At 32.6% G+C, this 24884-nt stretch overlaps 4 protein-coding genes across 6 annotated transcripts; 1 reads left to right on the forward strand and 3 right to left on the reverse strand.

Annotated features, from left to right (window-relative positions):
• Positions 1-504: 504 nt before the first annotated feature.
• Positions 505-2002, reverse strand: LOC114183551 (uncharacterized). Its single transcript, XM_028070609.2, has 2 exons — positions 1746-2002; positions 505-1641 (listed from the first exon to the last, which is right to left on the reverse strand). Exons 1-2 carry the CDS (start codon positions 1915-1917, stop codon positions 1028-1030), a joined length of 786 nt encoding a protein of 261 aa, XP_027926410.1. The 5' UTR covers positions 1918-2002; the 3' UTR covers positions 505-1027.
• Positions 2003-3325: 1323 nt separating this feature from the next.
• LOC114185252 (signal peptide peptidase-like 5) lies at positions 3326-10949 on the reverse strand. Its single transcript, XM_028072873.2, has 14 exons — positions 10633-10949; positions 10338-10496; positions 9974-10085; positions 9467-9583; positions 8381-8538; positions 7174-7353; positions 6767-6801; positions 6505-6661; positions 5720-5773; positions 5541-5633; positions 4951-5093; positions 4237-4307; positions 3834-3917; positions 3326-3744 (listed from the first exon to the last, which is right to left on the reverse strand). Exons 1-14 carry the CDS (start codon positions 10786-10788, stop codon positions 3647-3649), a joined length of 1617 nt encoding a protein of 538 aa, XP_027928674.1. The 5' UTR covers positions 10789-10949; the 3' UTR covers positions 3326-3646.
• A 960-nt stretch (positions 10950-11909) lies between these two features.
• LOC114185603 (ras-related protein RABA5e-like) lies at positions 11910-13523 on the forward strand. The gene is made up of 2 exons (XM_028073436.2): positions 11910-12420; positions 12902-13523. Exons 1-2 carry the CDS (start codon positions 12084-12086, stop codon positions 13222-13224), a joined length of 660 nt encoding a protein of 219 aa, XP_027929237.1. The 5' UTR covers positions 11910-12083; the 3' UTR covers positions 13225-13523.
• A 4086-nt stretch (positions 13524-17609) lies between these two features.
• On the reverse strand, positions 17610-19270 carry LOC114183293 (RmlC-like cupins superfamily protein). Of its 3 annotated transcripts, none has more exons than XM_085673096.1 (6): positions 18997-19270; positions 18866-18915; positions 18643-18725; positions 18493-18555; positions 18294-18394; positions 17610-18208 (listed from the first exon to the last, which is right to left on the reverse strand). In XM_085673096.1, the coding sequence occupies exons 1-6, from the start codon at positions 19197-19199 to the stop codon at positions 17725-17727; spliced, it is 984 nt and encodes a 327-aa protein (XP_085529222.1). In that variant the 5' UTR covers positions 19200-19270; the 3' UTR covers positions 17610-17724. The 3 variants fall into 3 exon arrangements, with proteins under 3 accessions (XP_085529222.1, XP_027926064.2, XP_027926063.2); XM_028070263.2 differs by having other exon boundaries at positions 18643-18695; positions 18997-19269; XM_028070262.2 differs by having other exon boundaries at positions 18643-18710; positions 18997-19268.
• Positions 19271-24884: the final 5614 nt, after the last annotated feature.

Consider the following 24884-nt stretch of genomic DNA (forward strand, 5'->3'; position numbering starts at 1 on the left):
ATGAAAGAAAAAGAAAACATGTTGCTAATGATTTTTCAAAACATAAAAGATGTTGAATAAGGTTTTAAAAATGTCGGAGGACAACATATGCTAACATTTTGAAGTGTACTATTCTCAAATTCCCCTTTAATACTTGGGATTACTTATTGGGATAAATCCCAAGAAGATGATGACATGGAAGCCTATCACATAGAAATTTCATAGCAAACTTAGAATTTGGAAGTACAAATTGATATCCTTTGGTAGTAGATTATGTTTGTCAGACTTAGTTTTGTCATTCTTATAGGATCAAACACCTAATTCTAAACTAAAAGCTATATATAATAGTGATGACACAATTTTTACACATAATGCAACTTTGTGTTTGTATGGTTTCTGGTTCTTAACCTTAACTACCTTAAAAATTCTGTTTTCACAGAAACCTATGGCAGGAGATTATCTTTGAACCTAAGATAATCTATGAGATGTACAATCAAATCAATATGGTTAGTTACTCTGCCTGGAAAAACACAAACACTTCCATTTTTGTTTTTTCTGTTATTGAATCGAAAATTTACAAGAATTAACCATGACATTATATCTTTACATAAATTAATCAAACAAAGCAGCACATCAAGTTACTACACTAGGAACCAACATGTCTTGATTGAAGTAAAATCCTATGATCCCTTTTCTGTGATCATCCATCCACATATTATTCTCTTGTGACCTGCTTTACTTTTTGACTCAATAGCACAGCACAGCATACACGTGAGCTGAACAAGACATCACAGACCGGGTTGTGCTACCACCCAATAAAGTTTCGGAAAATTACTGAATTGCACTGTAGTTTCTATATCATGTTGTTTATGACAGGAATCACATGCTTCCATACAAATGTAATTATGACAGGAATAAATAAAGAAGATATAAAGTTGGTTCTAAGGGTTTGAAAGAGCAGACTAAAGAGGTTGTGGATTCATCTCATAATCACCATTGCTGATAAAAAATAAATAAATAAATAAAAGAGTAGGGAGTTCTTGGGAGTTTAGGGAGTTTGGTGTTGTGGTATATTAGGAGAAGGTGAGGGAGGAATGTGAGGGATCCAAGTAGAAGGATCTCCTAAGTTAAATGCAGGTGGAGAAAATGCAGATGGGGTTGGACGATATTGTGGGAAAGGGAAAGGCAGAGAAGGGATTGGTGGTGAGGTTGGGAATGGCAATGGAGGAAAAGGAAAGGATGGAAAAGGTGGAAGGGGAGGGAACGGTGGTAGCTGCGGCGGCCAAGGGAAGAAGAACTTTGCTGAAGACAGTTGCTCATTCTGATGATGTCCACACAAGGTAGTGTTCTTTTGAGGTGGCTTGAAACTGAGACCACTCAAGGTGTACACACACATGTTGTCTTGTTTCGATTTGACTGATATCTCGCGTGTTGTGCTCTTGAGAAAAGGAACATTGCAAGTGGGAGTGGAGCTACTTATCAGAGATGCTTGGCAGAGAGACACAATTGCTGAACCATCCATGCAGTTAACTCCATCCACTGATGGTATCTCCAACTTGTACACTCCATTTTGGTCTGTGGTTCTGTTCACTGAGAAGCTTATCTGCTCGCTGGTTTTTGGTGAGGTTGCTCTAAATCTGCACTGTATGTGAACTTCAACACCTGATTAATTGATAGGTTAATTAGAACAAATCCAATGAAACAGTGCATTGCAAAATCAAAACTCACGGACCATTCATCTCTGCTCTGATTGATTAATTTCTTACCTTGCAAGAAGTAGCTGTGTTTAGAAAAAGTGCTGGTGGAGCAGGTATCACAATAAACAGCTCCTACTACGCTGATGTGAGAGATAATTGGAGTTGGAGTTTGAGCAATGAGCACGAAAGGGGAAGTGAAGAGAGATGTGACAAAAAGAAGAAAAATAAGAAATTGATCCATGGATGAAAAGAGAAGAGTGAGGATGAAGAAGGTTCTACAAAATTAAAGCATTTGGAATTGTGTGATGATTGGGAGTGGGAAGGGAAGGGGAACAATATTTTATAGTGAGAAAGTGTGCATAGAAGAACCCGTGAGTGTGTAGTGGTAGGACCAAGAGCAATAAGAGAGTTGAAATTTTTAATGTGTTCACTACAAACAAAGACATGTGAAGATGTTGTTGGCAGAATATGGGGTGGCAAAGAAGCTGGGGGTTGGAGAGGTGAGTGTACCAAAAGAGATCGAATTTTTTTTTTTTTTTTATTTTAGCAACAAAATGCACAACTCAAATATTTTACTCCATCCAAACTTTTCTACCACTCACACTCAGACCTCATTGTAAAGAACAATGGGAGAGTCAAGTAAAGTGGTGGAAAAACTAAGTTATTCAAAACATGTGTTGTGTGGTGTATCTTCAAATTATCAGGGAATGGAATCAGGATTTAAGAACAGTAATCAACATTTGATCACTAAGAAAACCATAATTTGTCTTCTTCTAAATTGACTAACCATTTTATCCAAAGTAGATTATGAAATATGAACGGTAAAAATTAATGCATAAATTTAAACAGAACTTCTAACAAAGAAAATAAATTCATGGATAGAATAATGTCTTCAGTATATATAGCAAAAAAAAAAACAATTATTGAGGGATCTATGGAAATAAAACTTAAGTTCCGGTTTAACCATTTAGGATAGCTTTATTCAAAATTTTTTTGTCAAAGTAGACCCAATAAGCCCACATGTGATTTCCCCCAATCAAAATGTTCAATTTCATTAACAATAATCATTTAACTTTTTAATTTTGGAGAATCCTCTGCCATATAAATTAAATGGATAAATATATGACTTGATTTTGTAGTTTTAATTTGAAATTTCCTGCACTGCCATATATATATATAAAAGAACAATTTTAGATTTTATACATTTCTTATAAATTGACATTTGTTGTACCACGATTCCATTTGGATTTTGTTTTAAATTTGTTTATTCATGTTAAGGTATTGTTTTATTTAACAACAGTTATTTTGAAAAATAAAAAACGCACATTGTTTTTAATTTTAAATCAATGTTTATATTTATTTTAACTTACCCATTCTTTAAATAATTTGATTTCATTAATTACATGATGATTGAATGTAATTTGAGAAATAAACATATTAATATTCTTTACTGGCTCCAGATTAATTAGACCAAGGTGACTGTACAGTTTTGAAACCTGAAATAACATTCAAATATCAGACCATTTTATAATTACAAAATTCCTCTTGTAAACATTTACTATGTAAATAGCTTTTTTCTAATATATTCCTTTAGAGCACAATACAGTTGTCATTTGTTATATAATCTTGAATTTGTGGGACTTAAAAAGTATAAAAAATTCTTCTTGAATTCACTGTGGCAGTTGAAAAGGTGAAAGTTCAATGGCATCTTCAGAGGCGATATGATGGTAAATTTGTTATACCTACTTTTCCATCTGTTTATCATTCCTTTTACAAGTGAACTATGAAGCAGTCATAATCATAAAAGCATTCAATCATTAATACAGAAGATAGTTTACGAGCCTGTACTGTACACCTGCTGTTTTTCCTGACCTCTGCATTCATTCCATATCATTGAGATGCTGAGAACATTTCCCGAGTTGCAGGTCAATTTCTTCAATCCTCAAAAGATTAATTAATTATGAAATCATTTAAACTTCAGAATGCTCTGTTGACAATGATGGGTCAGTGCCATAATTCCAAAGGCTCTTCAACTCACCTCTTATACATCCCAATATGACAGTGACACCTGTTCATTTAATTAGACAACAATTGGAATCAGATAGGTTTAACTTAAATATCGAGTTACGCATCTAATCTCAGCACAAAACTAGTTACCTAGTGTACAAGGAACAAGGTAGAGAAGAGCAGGTTGTCCATTTCCGTTCATAAGATATAGTCCCAAATACGTGAAAACGAGGCCTAAAACAGAAAAGGATTATCCGTCACGACATAGAAGCATTGAAACGAGGTTGTGATGTGACACACAAATTAGGATCTTCAGCATTGGTAACTTATTTTAGATTCCTTGTGACTGGAAGCATATGCAAGTTTCAGTTTTCAAGCAGTGTACGACAGACCTTAAATTCTGAACTCTAATCAATCAATACTTGAATAAATCCTAAAATTACTTGGCCTTGAATTGAATGTAGATGAATAAAACATAAGCAACACAGTTTTAGCCAGAGTTATGATATAAATTTACGAGTCTTTCAATCTAAACATGAAACAAAGAACTCACCAATGCCATAGCCAATTACCAGCCAAAGAAAATATCCATTTGATGCTCCCCTCCCATTATCTTTGTCAAATCTATGACAACCAAAATACAGAATACATATGTTAAAACAGCATTTTTTTTTCTATAAAGTACATAAATAAATATTAAAAATGAACTTTCCGATGTTCTGCAAGCCCAAGAAAGCTAAAGCATGCACATAAATTATGCTAAACTTGTTATAACTGGAATTTGTTCTGTTCCCTTTAAGGACCTTGGTAAAGATGTTTGTACATAGGTCAAAAGTTTGCATGTATTAAGCATTGATAAGACCTTGATGAATCTTTTTGCATAAAAGGTGGCAGTATTTGCCAATATACTATGTATTTTCATGAAATACAGGATTAGATTTTGATATCCATAACAGGATTGGTTATCACACGGTGCCAGAAGCAGGCAAAGTGCAATCAAATTGCAAATATCAAGTTCGTAAACTGAGTACAAGTTCCAAAGCCTACGATTCACTTAACCAAACAGTAGCTTCCCCAGTGGAATGCAAACAGGGCGAAGAAAAATGATGGAGATAAGAAACATCAAAATAACTCAATAAATAGCCATTATTCTTTGGTTTCTGTTTTCTGTGGGAGCAAAAATAGACAGTATTCATTCAAATGTACATCTTCAATTTTGCAAGTCTAGCATTTCGATATGATGTTGACTAAATAAGGAGTGAAGTACCTATGAGCAAAGGAAATAAGCAACCCAGGAAAGAGAATATCCCCAAACCCAATCATGTCATACCCTCCCCAGGGATCAAAAAGACGAGGAAATCTTAAAAGCATTGGAATTGCCTCACCACCTGCCTTATCACCTCGAGCAACCTAGAAATTAAAGTCCATGTAAGAGTATAAAAAATCTATAAAACACAACAATTATCACTTCCTTTTTAATAAAGCAACATTAGAGAGAGAAGTCCCTCTGAAAAATATACAACTACAAGTGTTCATAGGGTAGCTAATTTATTTATATATATATATATATATATATATATATATATATATATTATAATAATAGAGAGAAAGAGATTAATCAGCTAGTGGTCGTTGAATTTTTGTGTTCAAACTATTTCTCTTGATATTCTTCAGAAGATGATGTATCCTGTAACTTAATGCTTCTACTTTCTCTTCTTCCTTCTATGAAACTTTTATTTTTATCAAGTAAAAGAAAATAAGTACTTATATTACTCTAACTTTAAAGATGCTAACGTGGCTGAGACAAAGAAGTTAAAGTACTATAATAGTAGTAGTAGTAGGAAAGTAAATACTTACTGCAATCATAACACTCTCGTGGAATATCACTGGAGATATGAATACCCAAAAAATGTCATAGACAAAGGCACAACAAAGGAGTACCGTGGCAACCTATAATATCATGCACAAGAAACTATTAGAGCTGTTCCAATATACAAGACAAATTGATTGCAGAGATAAAGAATCCATGCAGGTACCTTAATATTAGGTAATCGAGCCAACTGCAAGACTGTTATCATCAAACAGATGCCCTGTGAAGAACAAAGCAAAAATTCAAGTGTATAGCACACAATGAAAGATCACACAATCTTATCATCATCAGCTAATGGTTTCAAAAATAATTGACATAAACAAGCTTCTAGATTGACATCTAAGAAAGCACACTGTGGAACCAACCACGATCCCAATTCAGTATTTGACCATTGTGTGCAGATTTAAACAAATATTATTTAATTATTTGAGAAAAACTAATATAAAGATTAGGAATAAAGGAAATTCAAAAGAAATATTAGTAAGAGTATTTATAGTTTATGAACTACCAACCACTAGGGTAGTTAACTATGGTCAAATGGATAGCTGCTTGTTAACATAATAAACTACTTGATAGTTACAACATTCCAAAACTAGAGGGGCTGTTATACCAAGAATATATGTTTTTTTGTCATTTCTCTAACATAAATACATATGGATTTGAGCAGATCAATGTAAATATTGAGATGAATTCAGTTAAATATATTTAAAAAATGAAATAGGAATTTTCCACAAATAAACACTAAGAAAGACCAAGACTTAAAGCCATTGCAATTTCTGCTGCAGTTCTTCATACAACGTTCCCGATTTCCAAAGACAGTCAGTATTCATGGACAAGTTTTGAGAAAGAAGGAAATTTCTTATTCTAGGCATCTCTAACAGTGTAAGATTGAATTTAGAAACTGAAATAATAATAGAAAGACCTGTCCTGCCGGTACTAAATGAAACTTACAAGAATATCTTGGCCAATCCATGAATATGACTCCTGTCGCGTAGCAGCCCAGAATATTGCAAATGCCACACAGAATAACAATACTACCAGTGAGAAAATAGAAGTCTCCCCAAATAGAGGTACGGTTACTGTCTTCTGACCACAACTTTGGCCTTTTCTGCTCATTCAAATTAGAATAAAAACAGAAATTAACAGAAACCATGGCATGCAGAGGAAACAGAGCACACTTTCAGGCCAGAAAACAAAGAGACATGGGTTGTACCTTACAGTCAGGCTTACAATACAATTGTGCATACCCTGAAATTCAAAAAAAAAAAATAACTTACAGAGGAATATTGGAGATTTAAATTTCACATGTTGATGACGATAACGATGTTTGTATTAGTGCTCCTAAATTCTTTATCTCTAGAGACTTTCACTCTCTTCCTTTTTTCTCTTACCTTTTAATAACTTGTGTATGTAATCAACAAAACTAATGCAGTATAATCTGATTACTAAACGTGTCAAAGACTCAAATTGCTAGTTCAAAATTGAATTTATTTATAGACTGCAACATGGAAGATTCAGAACCAATACCTCCTTTTTCATGCACACCATGAAATACGATTTTTGGCTAATTAGCAAGAGAACTAAACTACAGCAAATATCCATGTAAATGAGCTACATTACCTCAACACCACCTATGCAGAAAAGTACAATAAGCACCCAGACAAACCAAGATGACATGAAGAAGAACAATAGTACAAGAAAGGCAGATGCTGCTATGACAAATATGATGGCACCCTTTGAATCAATATGAACAATTTCCTTGTCAAAATCATCTCTGGCTGTTTCAGCAATGGAAGATTCCTAACAAAAGAAGCATATAGGTACAAATTAATACACTTGAACATGTCTTAAAAGTAAACGTGAAAAAAATTGTATCAGTAAACAAAAAGGAAGAAGGCACACTCTTATACTCCATTGTAAAGTTCATAGAAGGTAGGTGGTATTATTTATTCCTGGGAATATTATAATGAGGAATATTATCTTCAGTAAATCAAACTAAACATGTTTGGATAGAGTTTAACATTTATGGGAATGCTTACAGAAAATCAACTGATAGAAGTACAAAACACCAGTGGGAATCGAAGTTAATGGCCGGATGTATGATAAGTTGAAATTTCTAACATTTCCCGAGGGAATGAATATGCCCACCTATAGGACATAAGTACAACTCAGATGACTCCATTTGGTAAAAGCATCTCGAGGCTTAAGTACCACATCAAGTAGTTTATTCTACTCAACGTGGAACTCCTAACATTGTTACCTTTAAAGGCCCATATTTATGTTCATGATGGTTTTCAATCAATTGACACTGACCCGATGGTAGCTTTTTTTCTTTGATGGATTTACTCACCTACTAGTAAAAAACTAGTCCATTAAGTGGGAGAATTTCAAGGCTTAAGTACCATATCAAGTAGTTTATCCTAGTTAATATGAGAATCGGCCATGGAAACAAAATCCAAGCAAAATATAAAGATGACACATTCACAGGAATCAGCCATGTCTCAAAAATAATTTAAAACATATAACAAATCCAGGAATTTTACATTCATAAGTTCATTCCCAGGAACAATTTTGCAAATCTTAAAACACACTCTTAATAAAATTATCAGTGGCTAAACAAAATGAAATAGCAAATGTAGATCAATACACATGCTAAGGTCAAACTGTGATTATACATTTCCCATTTTAGCATTGTTCAAATATTAGTAGATTCTTTCTCGACAAATGTATGTCCTCACATTTAGAAAAGTGTTTTTTTAGGAATCACAAAAGCACATTTATGTATAACAAACTTCATGGATAATATAGGGTTGCAAGGAAAAAAAACCTTGGGACATAATTCATTATAGCGCTCATCAGACTTCTCTGGAGAAGTAAAATCCGACCATAGAGAAGCGCATACAATTGTTCCGACAGACATCAACCACAAAAATGCAACTGAGAAGTCAACAAGTGGGCGAGGTGGAGCATATAACAAAATTTCAACTGCAATAGACAACTCAAAATTAACAATCTGTAAGTCAATTAGAAAATAAACCTGACATCTAGATGAATAAGCTTATTTATTAACGAAACCATGTTTGTCTTTCGCATCCTATTTACTCAAATAACACATTGTGGCACTATTAGTATTAATCAATATTTTTAAAACTTAAACAATCCATGAACCACAAAATGAGATCAGCTAAGGTTTCAAGGTCAAATGAATTAATTGGACATTTATAACATACTAATAGACTCTAAACCGTGGGGAAAAAACAAAAATAAATATCTAACATGAATAAAATATATCTCAGTGCAGTTCTTTGATTTGGACAAAACATAGATTCATTTTCCCAAGCAAGTTAATATATCAAATTACTGTACAAGAATCATTCAGAAGAACCATTGGCTTAGCAGTGGCATGCTCCATCTGTCACTGGAAAAGCTTAGGTTCAACTCTTGCTCAAACCATTCAATGCAATGCATAAAAAAAAAGAGCTACTAAGAGCATTTCCAATGGTGGTTTCTTAATGAATTCCTTAACTTCAAGAAATGAATCTACTCCGGACAAGAGGTGTTCCTTTAAAATAAGATGTGCATATTATATGAGAAATGGGTTCTTAACATTAAAAATTGATTATCTAGTATTAACAACCATTAAAAAATACATAATTGTGAGTTGTTAGGAGTCCATTAAAGTTACTTCCATAGGAGCAAAATACATATCCCACTAGGCCCAGTCAGGTCTATAGTCACAGGCAGCACCATTGAACTCAAATACACATTTTGCAATGGCCAAAAAAGAAGAAAAAACAGAAAAAAATATATTATTTGCATCTTAGAAGTATACAGCATCGTTTAATAGATAAACAAGGCTTAATATTAAAACAACAATTGTACCAAAAGATGTTTGAAGAATTGAAGTCCTGACCTTTCCTTCCAGATATTAAAGAATTGTTGAGACCTTCTCCTGCTGACTTTGTTATCATTACAACTGGAATTGAAATATTTGCCTCACTGCTATTGGAGCAAACCATCTCAAAGAGATCTGGAAAAATTAATAGTTGATATTACACTAAATACGATCATATAAAACTTTATCGACCAGAGCAGAAAAAAGAAAACATTGCTAGTCATTAATTGCAACAAAAGCAATGATTCAATAAGTAAATTGTATGATAAAACATTTAGTGAATATTCAAAGCTGAGAGCAGTAGTGTGAAAACTGCCGTGTAACTTTGCCCATGCTTATGCCAGTTGTTTTACTACTTAGTACTCATTTGATCTTTCCATTACGTATTAAATGCACTCAAGAATTGTCTGCATCTTCATATAAATTGAATATGCTTTAGTATAAAAAAGTACATTTGCAACTCACTTTACCAATGATTGAAAATGAGTATGGAAGTCTCATAGTGTGTGAAGCACTAAAACAAACCTTCTGCATCATTTATTACCAACATGCCAGTAGCACCTCCAGACTGTGCAAATTCAGCTTTGACTGTAAAGTCACAACCCCCACGCATACAGAGAGCAACTGATCCAGACAACTGTAAAAAGAAGAATGCATAACTCACTGGGTATGTTTCTTGAGAAAAACAATATACCACATTAACTATCAGCTATTGGAGGGTAAAAATAGAATAACAAAAAACATTTTGAAACATGAAGATAGAACATGGATGGGGTCCCTTATTAGATAGAAAGTTTATCAAGTGTGTTTGTAAATCGGCACGTAGCAAGGGCATAAATGTATTAGATCGTAGGTGCAGAGAAGCAGGGTGGAAGAGGAAGAAAAGAACCTTAGAAGTTGAATTGGAACAGCAGTCTACAGGATTAGAGAAAATTGCAGGAGTTCTGACACTGTTTTCAGGTTTCTCAGGCAAAAGAGAGCCAAATCTGGCAGTGACGCCATTATAAATACTCCCTTCCACGCCATCAATCCAGTTCTCCACCTTCACCTGCAGCCAGCCAGTGAATAAAGAAAATCATATAAAATTGTGATGGATTGTGGAAGCGACTCGCACGAGTAGAAGAGAAGAAAAATCGGGAGATCGAACGGAAGTAAGAAAAGAATAATTGATGGAAAGAGAATACCAATTGGAAGGGGTTATTGCAGGATTGGGACTTGGGAGCCCTCTGGTCGTCGCGTTTGGCATCGTTATCGGCGGCGGCGGCGGCGGCGGCGGCAATGAGAAACAGCAGTAACAGCAACACAGGGAAGCGAGGAGGCGACATCGTTTTGGTTTGCATTGGCAGCAGATAAAGAATTGTAAGATTTATTGTTTTGTTCGTTGCATGAACCAGGGATTCAACTCAACTCAATTCAATTCAATAAGGTAAGTCACAGAGTCCTCGAGGCTCTCTTCACTGCATCCACTGCACTCCAACGCCGATTAAAACAACAACCGTTCCATCTTTACTTGTCTTCTATTCTATTTTTAATTAATTATTAAATTAAACGAAACGACGCCGTTTCTCAACGTCACCAAAACTTTGCAATTACCATCCTACGGCTACCATTTATTTCAGCTTTATCCAATACGGCCAACCCCATGCAACTTACCTATTCCCTCTTTCTCTCTTCCCATTTCCCCACGTCATCATCTTCTATCCAAGGTTCCGATTATTTCAAAAATAATATCATTTATTTTTGTTATAAAATTGTTAAGAAGATGATTATTCCTTTAAATGAACTCAATTAAACACATGCCACACGAAACTAAATTAGTCCTTTTTTTCTCTTGAATTTAAAAGTTACAATCGAATATTTTTTAACGTGAAACTACTACTTTACAGTAAAGAAATGAAAATAGTAGGAGTGAAAGAACCCAAATCTTCTACTGGATTTGTGTGTAGTGTATTTAGTTTAATATTAAAAGAATAATAATATTTTAATTTATTTTTTTATTCAATTTTAATCTATTACTTTTATTATTTTTAGATTATTTATTTTAATTTTTTTAGTGATAAAATGTGATGATTTAAAATAAGAATAATGAGTTAAAAATGGATTAAAATATCATTATTCATATTAAAATATACTTGTTATAAATTTTTAAATATATTTAAAATATTAAAATCAGTCTTTATTAATATATCAAAGACACAAAACAGAAAAAATATAATAAAAAATGTAAATTCGAGTCAAAAATGCATTAAACAGAAGAAAGAGAATTATAAAAGCAGGAGTTAATTATAGTTAGCGATCATAATAATGCTATGAATTAGATTAGGACGCGTTAGTGCGTTAACAGTAATAATAATAATAATAATAATAATAATAATAATAATAATAATAATAATAATAATAATAATAATAATAATAATAATTTGAATTTTATTAAAAAAAAAATGAAAGGAGTGGGACAAGAAGGGCAATGAATGCAGGAGAGTAGAGTAACGGAGCTTGTGGATGCCAGGTTGTGTGGAGTATCATCACAGCGAAGCATTCAGTCTCCGAAACTAAACCTTTCCTTTTGCCTCTGTCTCTGAGTTGGAGTTGGAGGAGGGTCGGAGAAGGAGGAGTGAGGAAATAGAGTTCCAAAATGTGGGGTTCGGATGACGAGGGGGGAGAAGAGTACCTCTTCAAGATCGTCATAATCGGAGACTCGGCGGTCGGAAAATCCAACCTCCTTTCCCGCTACGCTCGCAACGAGTTCAATATGCACTCCAAGGCCACCATAGGCGTCGAGTTCCAGACCCAGTGCTTGGAGATCGATTCCAAGGAAGTCAAGGCTCAGATTTGGGACACCGCCGGCCAAGAGCGATTCCGCGCCGTTACCTCCGCCTACTACCGCGGCGCTGTCGGCGCTCTCATTGTCTACGACATCTCCCGCCGAACCACCTTCGACAGCGTCGGTCGCTGGCTAGACGAGCTTAAAAGTACTCTCTTTTTTTTCTCTCTCTCTCCCTTCTACTGCCAGATCTGGTCTTCTTCCTCTTCGCCGATCTGATTCTCCTCTTGTGCACTCCTACGCTTCTTTATTTATACTTGTCTTCTGCTCTCTACTTTTCTCTGTTATCACCTTTTTCACAGGCTAACCTAGAAGCACCTTTCAATTTCTCGATTCTCTTGTGCAACTTCTCTTGTAGCTTCGTCTCACTCTCTATACTTCTTCATAAAGATTCAAAGAAATCAATCATAAAAGTAAAAACTCGTAATTAGAGAATAGACGTTGGTATCTTCTCAAGTACAGCTATTGTACTTAGATAAATACATGCATGTATAGAGAGAGAGAGAGAGAGAGAGAGCAAATGAATAATGGAGTTTAGTGTAAAAAAATAAGTTGTGTTTTTTGTGAGAGCAAAGGCCATTCATGGATGCTAACGAAGCTATTTTATTGTATGGTGTGATTTGATGCAGCTCATTGCGATACGACGGTGGCCATGATGCTGGTGGGGAACAAATGTGATTTGGAGAATATAAGGTCGGTGAGCGTTGAGGAAGGGAAAAGCCTTGCGGAAGCGGAAGGATTGTTTTTCATGGAAACGTCTGCGTTGGACTCCACCAACGTGAAGACGGCATTCGAGATGGTTATTCGAGAGATATACAACAACGTGAGCAGGAAGGTCCTCAACTCCGATACTTACAAGGCAGAGTTGTCGGTGAACAGGGTGAGCCTCGTCAACAATGGCCCTGCTACATCCAAGCAAAATCAGTCCTATTTTTCTTGCTGTTCCAGATGATCTGCACTGCAATGCACCACATACAACTCAGCTTTGTCACTTCACCTCAATTTCTTTTTTGTTGCTTTATTAATTAATTAAATGGGTTGGTTGGATTTTTCCTTGGTCGCTCGCTATGATTTCAAAGCTTGTTCATCTGTTACAACTATAAGACAGTCAGACAGACAGAAATATAGTAGCCAAAATGTTGTCTTCAATTTTAAGAAAACCAAAACGGGTATAATTGTATAATCGGGGGTAAAAGAAAAGGAGCTTGTAATTTGATTTGCAGCAAATGAAAGCGAACATCTATTTATTTATCGTCTGTGTGATTATTGGTAATGGGTTCTTTTCTTCTTCTTCTTCTTCTTTTGTCTTTTTGAGTCCTCATGTTATCTGCTCTCCACGATTCTTGGGTCAAAGGTTGTTCTTCCTGCAGGTTAGCTGAGCTGAACTGGGCGTGGTTAGTTTTCATTTGAATCGGTATGATTTACGACTGCTTTGTCTTTCTTTTTTGACTGATGTTTAGCACTTGGGTTTGTTTAGAACACCAGGGCTTCCCTTTTCAGCTGATTTGCTTGGTGAATGGCAAATTGGCAATAAAAGCAAGCAACTTGTAAATGTAATCTTAAATTCATACCATTCTGCGTAGACATGTTTTGTCTCTTAGCTCAAATGAATCACACATGTATTGGGAGGTTGGATTTGGTCAAGTAATGTACCTGGAAGTTGGTTGCCTTCAATTCATTAGATTCTTCTGAATTGACGAATATAGTCTATGACTTGTGATTTATATGACCGTAAAAAGAGACTGCATTTATATGAACTCAACCACACGCTTAAAGCTTTTGCCTGCATATTGTGATGTAAAAAAGATGGTTCATACATCTCTTGGTTATACTTTGATGCAAAAATGATGGTTCATACATCTCCTGACTTGACATATTGAAAATTATATCAACTAGTAATGTTTATATATTCGATTCTAGAATAGTCGTCGTCGTTTGAAATTTATAATTATCTTTGAAATCTAAAATTATTTAATACATGTACGTTTAGATAACTAGTTTTGACAGTCAACTGCATTGCTAATCTAACAATCCAACAGGTATTGATGAATTAGAATTGACTAATGGTCAAATTTGATTGCCAATTTTTCTGCTAATGATTATCCCAAAATATTTTATTATATATTATCCCTAAATATTTGAAGGCCTCATGTCCCTTTTAAGGAGGGTATTGAGATTAGGTAGCAGACTCATTAGGAATTCCCTTCTATTTAAATGAGAATCTGTTCTACTCATATAATCACTTTATTTAAACTTATCAAAGTTTTATTTTCAATTGTGTTATTATTCTATGTATTTAATATGGTATGAACTTCAATAATTTGACTTTTCAATTAGGAATTAGTTGTATGACATTTAAAAATGCTTTTTAAATATAGAATGTTATTGAGATCAACCAATTTAAATTAATATTTACGATATGTGTGAAACTAAAAAAAAAAAGACATTAAAAGTTTATTGAATTGTATTTTAAAAATGTTCATACTCTTAAAAGGAGTACAAAGAAAGATATTTCGAACTTAATGTGAGGCATAATTTGTTAAGTTTATGAAAAATGTACATACAGTTAAATTTTGAAGTAATATATTAAAACACTAAAATCACACTTTGTAATTTCAATTTAATAATGAATAATGAAACAAGTAATGATGAAGAGGAATTAAATACAAATGCATAGTTTTTATACTTCAATGTATGATTCATTAATACTTCAATCTATGTCACTTCAATTTATCTTACGTAGTTGCGTCTGACACGTTTCTATATCCAATATTTTAGGATGTTTTACTATGATACTTTATGATGTTTTATTGATATTTATCAATGTAGTATTTAATATATAAACCAATAATGTTTTTATGATGACAATAATTTCTAAATTTTTATGTTAGAAATATTTAATACATTTTATTTTAATTTGGATTCACATGAGAATAATCATATATTTCTCATGTTTTTTAAATAATTTGTATGTTTTTAATATGTATATATCACGTGTTGTATCTTATTATTTTCAAAATTAGCGTATCAGCATATCAGATACAGGTCGTATCCGATACACGTATCGTATCTATGCATCATTTTTTTTTTATCCAAAACAATGTCGAGTTATTGACAACATGTTTAGTTTTACTTCTATTTTGGTAGTTTCTCTTCTATTTTTGTAGTTTATCTAAGATTTTACAACCACATGTATTCTTTAAAGATAGATAAGTCATCCTGTATTTGCACAATAAAAACTTTTTATAGAAATTTTGAACACAATGGTTCAAATATAAATGTTAAAAATTCAAGCACCTTAAAGACAAATGTAAAATGTGAACTAACTCTAAGCTTAAATTTAACAACTCAGTAACAAATCAAATATTATGGTTGTTTACTAAAAGAAAGTTCACAAATATGAGAATGTGTATAAAAAAATATTTGTATTGAAGTAAAATGGATTGAAAGAATCATTCTCAAATGAGTTTAGATTATAATAAATTTTGATAATTTTTTCTCTCTTTTTTATGTTTATTTTCAAAAAAGTAGTTATCTTAAATATATTTTTATCTTTTTCTCATTATTGTTCCTCTATTAAGTCGAGAAAAAAATTAGAAGAAAAAAATGTATTAATGTTTTATTTAAAGTTAATGGTACGCATATATTGGTTTGTTTCTTAACAATTAAGCATGTGGTTATTGATCTTGAAAAATGCATTTTCTCTTACTTTTAATTTTATTCACGTCATTCTTGTAAGGGATACTAAATTAAGTGATACCTAACACAACAAAAGTAAATTTATTAGAACTTTTGTACATATTTATATTAGAAAAGAAATTTCTTATATATTATTTATCTTTTCAAAAAATTCCTTCTTTAACAAAGAAAAATAAAAACATTAAATTATTCATAGATAATAAAGGATATAGTACTAACTACAAATAATCATTTAGATCAGTTTTAAAAACTAATTCTATTTTTGTCCATGGAAAAAATATCAGTACATTGAATTTTTTTAAGATTGATGATTTAGTTATGTTTAAAAGAAAAAGGTAATACTTGTTTATTACTTAATTCAAACTATAAACCTTGTTTGTTTTGTTTTAACCTTACAATATGTTAATTCTAATTAAGCATGTTTTGAATTCTTGATCTATACTTTGAAGTAGTTGAGATTCTAATTAATTAATTTAAGTTTAATTACTTTAAAATTAATATCTAAACAAATTATATAATCAACATTTATTAAGATAAGTTTTAATGTCGTTTGCCTTTGTAGAACTCAAATTTAATGTGTTATATATATATATATATATATATATATATATATATATATATATATATATATATATATATATATATAATTTAAGTATCTATATCTGGTGCATCACAACTTACAACAAGAATATCTATCAACTTTATTATTTGCCTAGGAATTTGGATGAAAAATAATGAGAAGGGAAGTGACAAAGACTTAGTAAAACAACTTCAATGTAACATTTACTTATAAATTAAACCTATGAAAACTTCCCTCGTTCGTCAAAGCAATATCCTCGTATCCAAAATTTTCCACAACCCAGTTTCTGAAAAGAAAAATGATGAGTAGGGTTGTAAGATACCACCACAACTCAAAGTATAGAATTTAAGAAAATAGGACAATGCGATGAAAATTTATAAAAATATGTCTAATAGCACAATTTTGTAAATTTTCATACAAGGGGTAAAGTTTAGTGGTTGGGTCGAAGTGGCATTTATTTATTTTTAAAATGTAATTTTTATAGACCAGACATGAGAAGGTGCCACTCAACAATGTGGCACCACAATTAGGATGAAGTGAGGATGAGTTTAATTAGAAAATCTTAAAATTGGGATATCGTGGAGTGGAGAGGACCTTAACACAATCGTGAACCCAATAAGCAATACCACCCCACCCATCTCTGTCACACTCCCCAACCATTACCTAAACCTTTTTCATTCCTCAAATTCTCGAGGAAAACCTTTTCAAAAGTGATATTTTATTTATGTGCTGAAATCCAACTTTTGTAAATCAATGAAAACTCCACAGCAATTCATTATTTTATAAGAGATGAACCTAAAAACATAGATGTTGTATAATCTCAACTACCCCAAATATTGATAGATATCAAGAAAGAAAGTGATACATTGAAAAATGAGGGGGGGGAATGAAGATAAGTTGATAACCATCATGACTTGAGCAGCAATTTTAATGTTCTAGAATGTTTTGGTACATAGAAATGAAAAAAAAGGGATCTAGAATAAGCAATATTTGTTTTCATTCAGCTCCTACTACTTTGATAGCTACGGCTGTGAGTGACACATGAAATGAAAATGATAGGGAAGGAAAACAACACAGGCTTCTTTATTTGATCTAAATAAATACATACACATCACTTTGATTTCACTATCAGATTGACACTGACACTGATAAATTTTTTTCTGAATTACAGTACTATTGAGACCTCCAATACTTCCTCATCTCAAAACCATTCCTTCCATATTGGTAGTCTTCAAGGGTTTTCTCAATCTCAGACTGCGTGTTCATCACAAAAGGCCCATACTGAGCCACTGGTTCGTTCAGTGGTTGTCCTGCTACCACAACAAATCTCAGAGGCTTTGAAGAGTTGTTCCATACGCTAAGGCCATCACCTAGACTCAGAACAAGCACATGGTGTGCCACACATGGAGATGAACTCGTACACCCGAAAACCCCTTCTCCTTCAATCACATAAACAAAGCAATTCCACGACTCTGGAATGCTCTGATGCCACTCACTCCCTGGCATCATGGAGAAAACAAGAAACATGGTTGGAGTTCGTGTGTACACGGGGGATTGCACTCCCATCGATTCTCCTGCTATCACTCTCACTTCAACCCCATCTTTTTCTGCTGTTGGAATGTTCTCGCTCGGAAGTTCTTGGTAGTTGGGCTCGATCCTGAATCAAAATCAAACGCCAGAGCGGTTAAAAATGGTTCAAAACTTGGCAATTGATTGATTTCACCAGTTATATTATACGTTACATTTTGTCTCTGGAGGCTAAATTGATCCATAATTGCAATCCCTTGTTGTTTGCTTCTGCGGGCATTTCGGAGTGAATAATTCCCCTACCTGCAGTCATCCACTGCACACAAAACCAGATATACATATTCTGTAATTTCTAACAAACCAATTAATCCTCTCCTTTCAGTAACACCATTATTAACCAGTTCATATCCATACCTGAACATCACCAGCTCTGATTGTACCCTTATGCCCAGCAAAATCTTGGTGAGTAATACCTCCCTGGAATCCAAAAACAAAAAACATGTTACATAGGGTTGGCCAAAACTTGAATTTAATTCGAGTATAAATAAATGTAATTAACTATACCTCTAACATGTAGGTGACAGTTTCAAAACCTCTGTGTGGGTGATCGGGAAATCCTGCGGGAGGAGATACTGCAAAGTCAAACACTTAAGGTGATGTTAAAATTGCAGTAATATAATGCAATGTAATGTTGGATAACATTGACGAGAGATAGAGGTCAACCAAAGCAAGCTTGGTCGAAAAAGGTTTCACACGAAGACAAATAAAATAAGTGTATTGTATGTACCTGAGAAATGATCCAACATGAGGAAGGGATCCAAGTTCTTCAACTCAGTCCTGATAGAAAAAGAAAAATGAGGGAGGAGTTTTGGAATGGAAGAAAGGTGATTGATGAAATGCAGAAGATAATATACATACCTTCCGATGCCTCTTCGAACGACGGCTCCGTCGCCTTCGTGTTGAGATTTGGCGAGAACCTTCTTGAGGACCAATCTGGGTGTGACGAAAGCAGAGGAATGGAGAGAGTTTGACATGGCTGAAGCAATCGAGAAGCGAAAGGTGGCGAAGAAGGGAAGAGCGTGTGAGAGTTGTGAGCATGGTTTGGATATATATATAGACATTGGATTGGAGTGAGGGAGGAATGGAGAATGTGGAAAGAGAAGAGAAGTCGTAGGCGCAGAAAAAAGAAAGATGGCTTAGTTGGGTGTGACCGACTGACATTTGGGAATACAGGGTGGGATCCACTTTCAGCAATCATAACATAGACATAAACAAAAACATAAACAAAAAAACATGACATCAATCCCCTGTCATCGTGATGATTGTCTCCTTCTCGCCTCCTATCCTATGTAATGTAATTTCTCCTCTCATTCATTCTCTTCTACCACCTTCATTTTACCAAATCATCGTCAATCTCTCATCCTCGTTAATCTCTTAAATCACAAAAAGTATACAAATATATTTGTTTATTTCATAAATAAATTTTAAATCCAATTCAATTGGTCTCTAATGTGAGATTTCAATGAATTAATCATGTGGGTTGACATGGCATAATTTTTGAAATATGAAATGACCTTCAAGATTGTTTTTCACATTGTGATAAGTTTCACATTATAGATCTTTAAGATCATCTAAAAAAGCTTTAAGATCATCTCAAGATCATGTTAAAAGAGTTAAATATTTATTTATACTTTTTTTCTTTATACATGTTCAACAATTGTGTTGCTAGGAAATTATTTCAAAATTAAAGAAAGAATGGAAATATAATTATCATCCAGGTCTTGTGTGACCTTAATGATAAGTACACATAATTTCATTTTGAATGATAGGCACAAAACAAAACATTCTCTCATTTTTCAACATGAACAAAAATTTCTTGACAATTCTTAATGTCACATCCAAATATTGTTACCTTTGCAGTTTTTGAAGATGAAAGTAAACAATTTTTTCAACAAAGAAATTTCAATCAAAACCAAGAATAACGGTGGTAAAGAGAATGAGTAAGGAAACAAGTTTTATACCTATTGTTAAAAATTAGACATGTTGAAACATACTTCTACATTCATGGATTTCTACATAATAAAAGACCAAGAGACAAAGGAAATTCTTCCAATTTCGAACCATTTGTTAGTCTAGCTAAAGTAGATTCTTATAGAGCTTCATCAAATGTCAACTTAGAAAAAAGTTTTGGTCAATGTAACTTTAATTTTTCAAAGAAGCATTATAAAATCATTTAGCATTTTTTCTACAATACAAAGATCATTTATATTTTGTCATCCATGCTCATAATTCCATGGTTAATTATTCATCTATTACTTCTAATCATCTTTTTTAGATCATTGATAAAGGTGTATCAAGCCATATGTAAAATTTATAAATGTTAAACTCCCTAATCACATTATTGGCACTGCTTTCTTTTGTTGTTGACGTTCAATTAGTATATTTAACGTTGAAAAATGTTCTATATGCTCTTAATTATGTTGTGCATCTTAATTCTATTAGTAGGCTTTTTGGTATTGTTTATTTCCTATAAACTTATTCTTGTATAACTGTACAAAAATCCAACTCCAAAATAACTAGAGTAGTATATTAGATTAATTTATTATAATTCATATTTTTAAATTGTAATATTGTTGTATATTAAATAACAGAAATACAAATTTTAAAATTATTTTAATTTTAATTTTTAATTAAAGACAACAACCATACTAACTAGTATATTGAAAAATATGAACTCTTTCTATCAAATCTATATTTATATCTATATGTTGTACAAATATAATAAACTTTTTGGACATTTTGACAGCTTCTCAATTTTTTCTTCAAAAATATCAACAATGAAAATAAATATATTATTCCATTTATAACATTTTTATGCTCTACAATAAATTTTAAAAATGTTCTGGTCAAGAAAAGTGCCAGATAATTCTTAACCAAAAACAAAAAGAAAGAAATATTTTTAACCATAGCTTAAGACTTGCTTAGGTCAAAAAATCTCTGTCCCTTGACCATGGGAGTAATTCTCTTATTTATATCATAATTAGTTACAAAATATTGATCCCCAAGATTCACCAAATAATAACTAAAAGAAAACCCCTTATCTAATTCTAAAATATTTCTTAAAAATAACAACATCTCTCAGAAACAAAATTATCTTCTACTCCTAAAATATTTAAGGATATAACAACCTCATTAACTCCTAAAAACGTCACCAAACCCAGAACTTAATTCGGTTAATATTCTCCCTCGGTCGGTGTCTCCCCGACCCGATACCAAAATCCACTTGTCCTCTCAGTCTACAACCGAATCACTCCTCTGGTCCAGTACATAGCTCTCCAAATTTTGCACGGTCTCGTCTTCAAAACGAGGCGAGCAGAATTTGTCTTGTCAATAACTACTTCTCACCACTTTCCGTAAAATCATCATTACTCCCTATCTTCACGCTCCACAATTTCAACCTTTTAAATTAATTTAATCAACCGTTCATAAACCGAGCTCTCACTCCTGCAAATATCAAAACTCCAAAGCAAATAATGACTCGTTTATAAACCGAGCTCTCACTCCTGCAAACACCAAAACTCCAAAGAAAATAATAACCCGTTTATAAACCGAGCTCTCAATCCTGCAAACACCAAAATGAAACTAATACCAACTCGTTTATAAACCGAGCCTGTTAAACCCCAAACAATAAATAATAACTCGTTTATAAACCGAGCTCTCAATCCTGCAAGCTAAACAAACACTAACTTATTTATAAACCAAGTTTGTTAAACACCAAACAAAAATAAATAAGAACCTGCTTATAAACCAAGCTCTCAATCCTGGAAACACCCAACTGAAGAAAATAAGAACTCGTTTACAAATCGAGCTCTCAATCCTGCAAACACCAAAATGAAACTTCTTTTAACCTCGAGTGTATAAACTCGGAATTTAGCGTCGAGTGTACAAACTCGGAATTTTAACCTCGAGTGTATAAACTCGAAATTTTAACATCGAGTGTATAAACTCGGAATTTTAACATCGAGTGTATAAACTCGGAATTTTATCATCGAGTGTATAAACTCAGAATTTTATCATCGAGTGTATAAACTCGGAATTTTATCATCGAGTGTATAAACTCGGAATTTTATCATCGAGTGTATAAACTCGGAATTTTATCATCGAGTGTATAAACTCGGAATTTTATCATCGAGTGTATAAACTCGGAATTTTAACATCGAGTGTATAAACTCGGAATTTTATCATCGAGTGTATAAACTCGGAATTTTATCATCGAGTGTATAAACTCGGAATTTTAACATCGAGTGTATAAACTCGGAATTTTAACATCGAGTGTATAAACTCGGAATTTTATCATCGAGTGTATAAACTCGGAATTTTAACCTCGAGTGTATAAACTCGGAATTTTAACATCGAGTGTATAAACTCGGAATTTTAACATTGAGTGTATAAACTCGGAATTTTATCATCGAGTGTATAAACTCGGAATTTTATCATCGAGTGTATAAACTCAGAATTTTAACATCGAGTGTATAAACTCGGAATTTTATCATCGAGTGTATAAACTCGGAATTTTATCATCGAGTGTATAAACTCGGAATTTTAACATCGAGTGTATAAACTCGGAATTTTAACATCGAGTATATAAACTCAGAATTTTATCATCGAGTGTATAAACTCGGAATTTTATCATCGAGTGTATAAACTCGGAATTTTTAACATCGATTGTATAAACTCGGAATTTTATCATCGAGTGTATAAACTCGGAATTTTATCATCGAGTGTATAAACTCGGAATTTTAACATCGAGTGTATAAACTCGGAATTTTATCATCGAGTGTATAAACTCAGAATTTTATCATCGAGTGTATAAACTCGGAATTTTATCATCGAGTGTATAAACTCGGAATTTTATCATCGAGTGTATAAACTCGGAATTTTAACATCGAGTGTATAAACTCGGAATTTTACCATCGAGTGTATAAACTCGGAATTTTAACATCGAGTGTATAAACTCGGAATTTTATCATCGAGTGTATAAACTCGGAATTTTATCATCGAGTGTATAAACTCGGAATTTTAACATCGAGTGTATAAACTCGGAATAGAACACATAGGTTCTTTTAACCTCGAGCACATAGGCTCTTTCATCTTATTTCCAATGAAGCCAATCTTTATTGATTTAAACATGATGAATGAACTTTTAATATATCTACGAAATTCCCGTTAATAATTCACATAACATCCCATGTATATATATGACAATTGTAATATTTATATATAAAACATTTTATAAATTTCTTAATTTTAATTAAATAATTTTCACTTATAAAAATCATACCAAATAAATAGTAAATTATAAGATATCAAAAAATTTAAGCTGATTAAAATAACATACTATTATAAAATAATTATGTTTGTTATTTAAATAAAGTAACACCAGAACACATTTATATCTAGTAACAATAAATTTATTTTAAAGATAACTAGTAATATTTACTATAATACTCACATTTTAACATATGTATCAAAATCTTAGTTTATATATTTAAACAATCTTATTTTATAATTCTAGCACCATATAAAATAATTATATTGATATTTTGAAACAACTTTACGGTAGATTAAATCTTCCTAAATTGTTAAGAATATTTTCTTAAAACTCCTCTAAATATAAAATACTTCACACTAAAAGTTATTTATTTAATAATATTAAATAAAGTATTAATGAGAAACATACATTTTAATATAAATAACACAACACATATTTCAAAGGCAAACTTTAATGTAAAAGTCATTTAGTTTTATGCATTGAAAAGGACGACGAGTAATTAATTCATAAAACTTGTATTATTCATTAATTTCACTATTTTGCTCTTTTTCTAATAAAATGGTTAAAAATAAAAGGAACAATCGATAATAATAATTCTTTTATATAAATATATTTTACTATCTTTTAGCAAATCAATTTATTATTCCTGTACACACAATTAAGATTACATTATCCGACAATATATTTAAGTTAAAACAACATAACAATGTATATTTTATAAATTACAAAAATAATATATATATATATATATATATATATATATATATATATTTTAAAATTAATCATTCTAGCTTTTTATTTTTAGTGCCCTAAAGAAATCATTTAATCAAATTTGTAAAACTATTAAATTTATACTTGTGACCCCTACATAATACAAGAAGAGTTGAATGATTTATGATTGTGATCTTTTTTTTTTTATATCAAAAAATAGCAACATACTGGGAACTTTGGGTTTTTTCGTACCTGTATCGAGAAAGAGCGTGAACTTCAATCGCAATGAATAATTGTTGATCTGTAAGTAGAAACTGAGCATAGATCGATCATCTTCTCATGATTTGCATATGTCAAAAGTTTCTTGTGAATATTGTAGAGGCGTAATCTGCTACTGCATGTTTTCATTGAGTTTTTTCAGTTGCTCTTGATGACGAAGGACTTCCTCCAGCCGATGATGGGTATCCTCGGTCTCCTTCCGAAGTATCTCCCTTTCTTTGAGTGTTTCTTCCCTTAAGAGTCGTAGATCTTCTTCTGCCTTCTTGCGTGATTCATCTCTATTTTTTGTTGTAGCGTTTCTTATTGAAATTTGGTGGAGTTGGGATCGAGTTTTACCGGACCCCACGGTGGGCGCCAATGTTCTGGTCAAGAAAAGTGCCAGATAATTCTTAACCAAAAACAAAAAGAAAGAAATATTCTTAACCATAGCTTAAGACTTGCTTAGGTCAAAAAATCTCTGTCCCTTGACCATGGGAGTAATTCT

The sequence above is a fragment of the Vigna unguiculata genome, chromosome 5 (genome assembly GCF_037176805.1).
Source record: "Vigna unguiculata cultivar grain cowpea cultivar isolate G323 ecotype 2 chromosome 5, ASM3717680v1, whole genome shotgun sequence".
Classification (NCBI taxonomy): domain Eukaryota; kingdom Viridiplantae; phylum Streptophyta; class Magnoliopsida; order Fabales; family Fabaceae; genus Vigna; species Vigna unguiculata.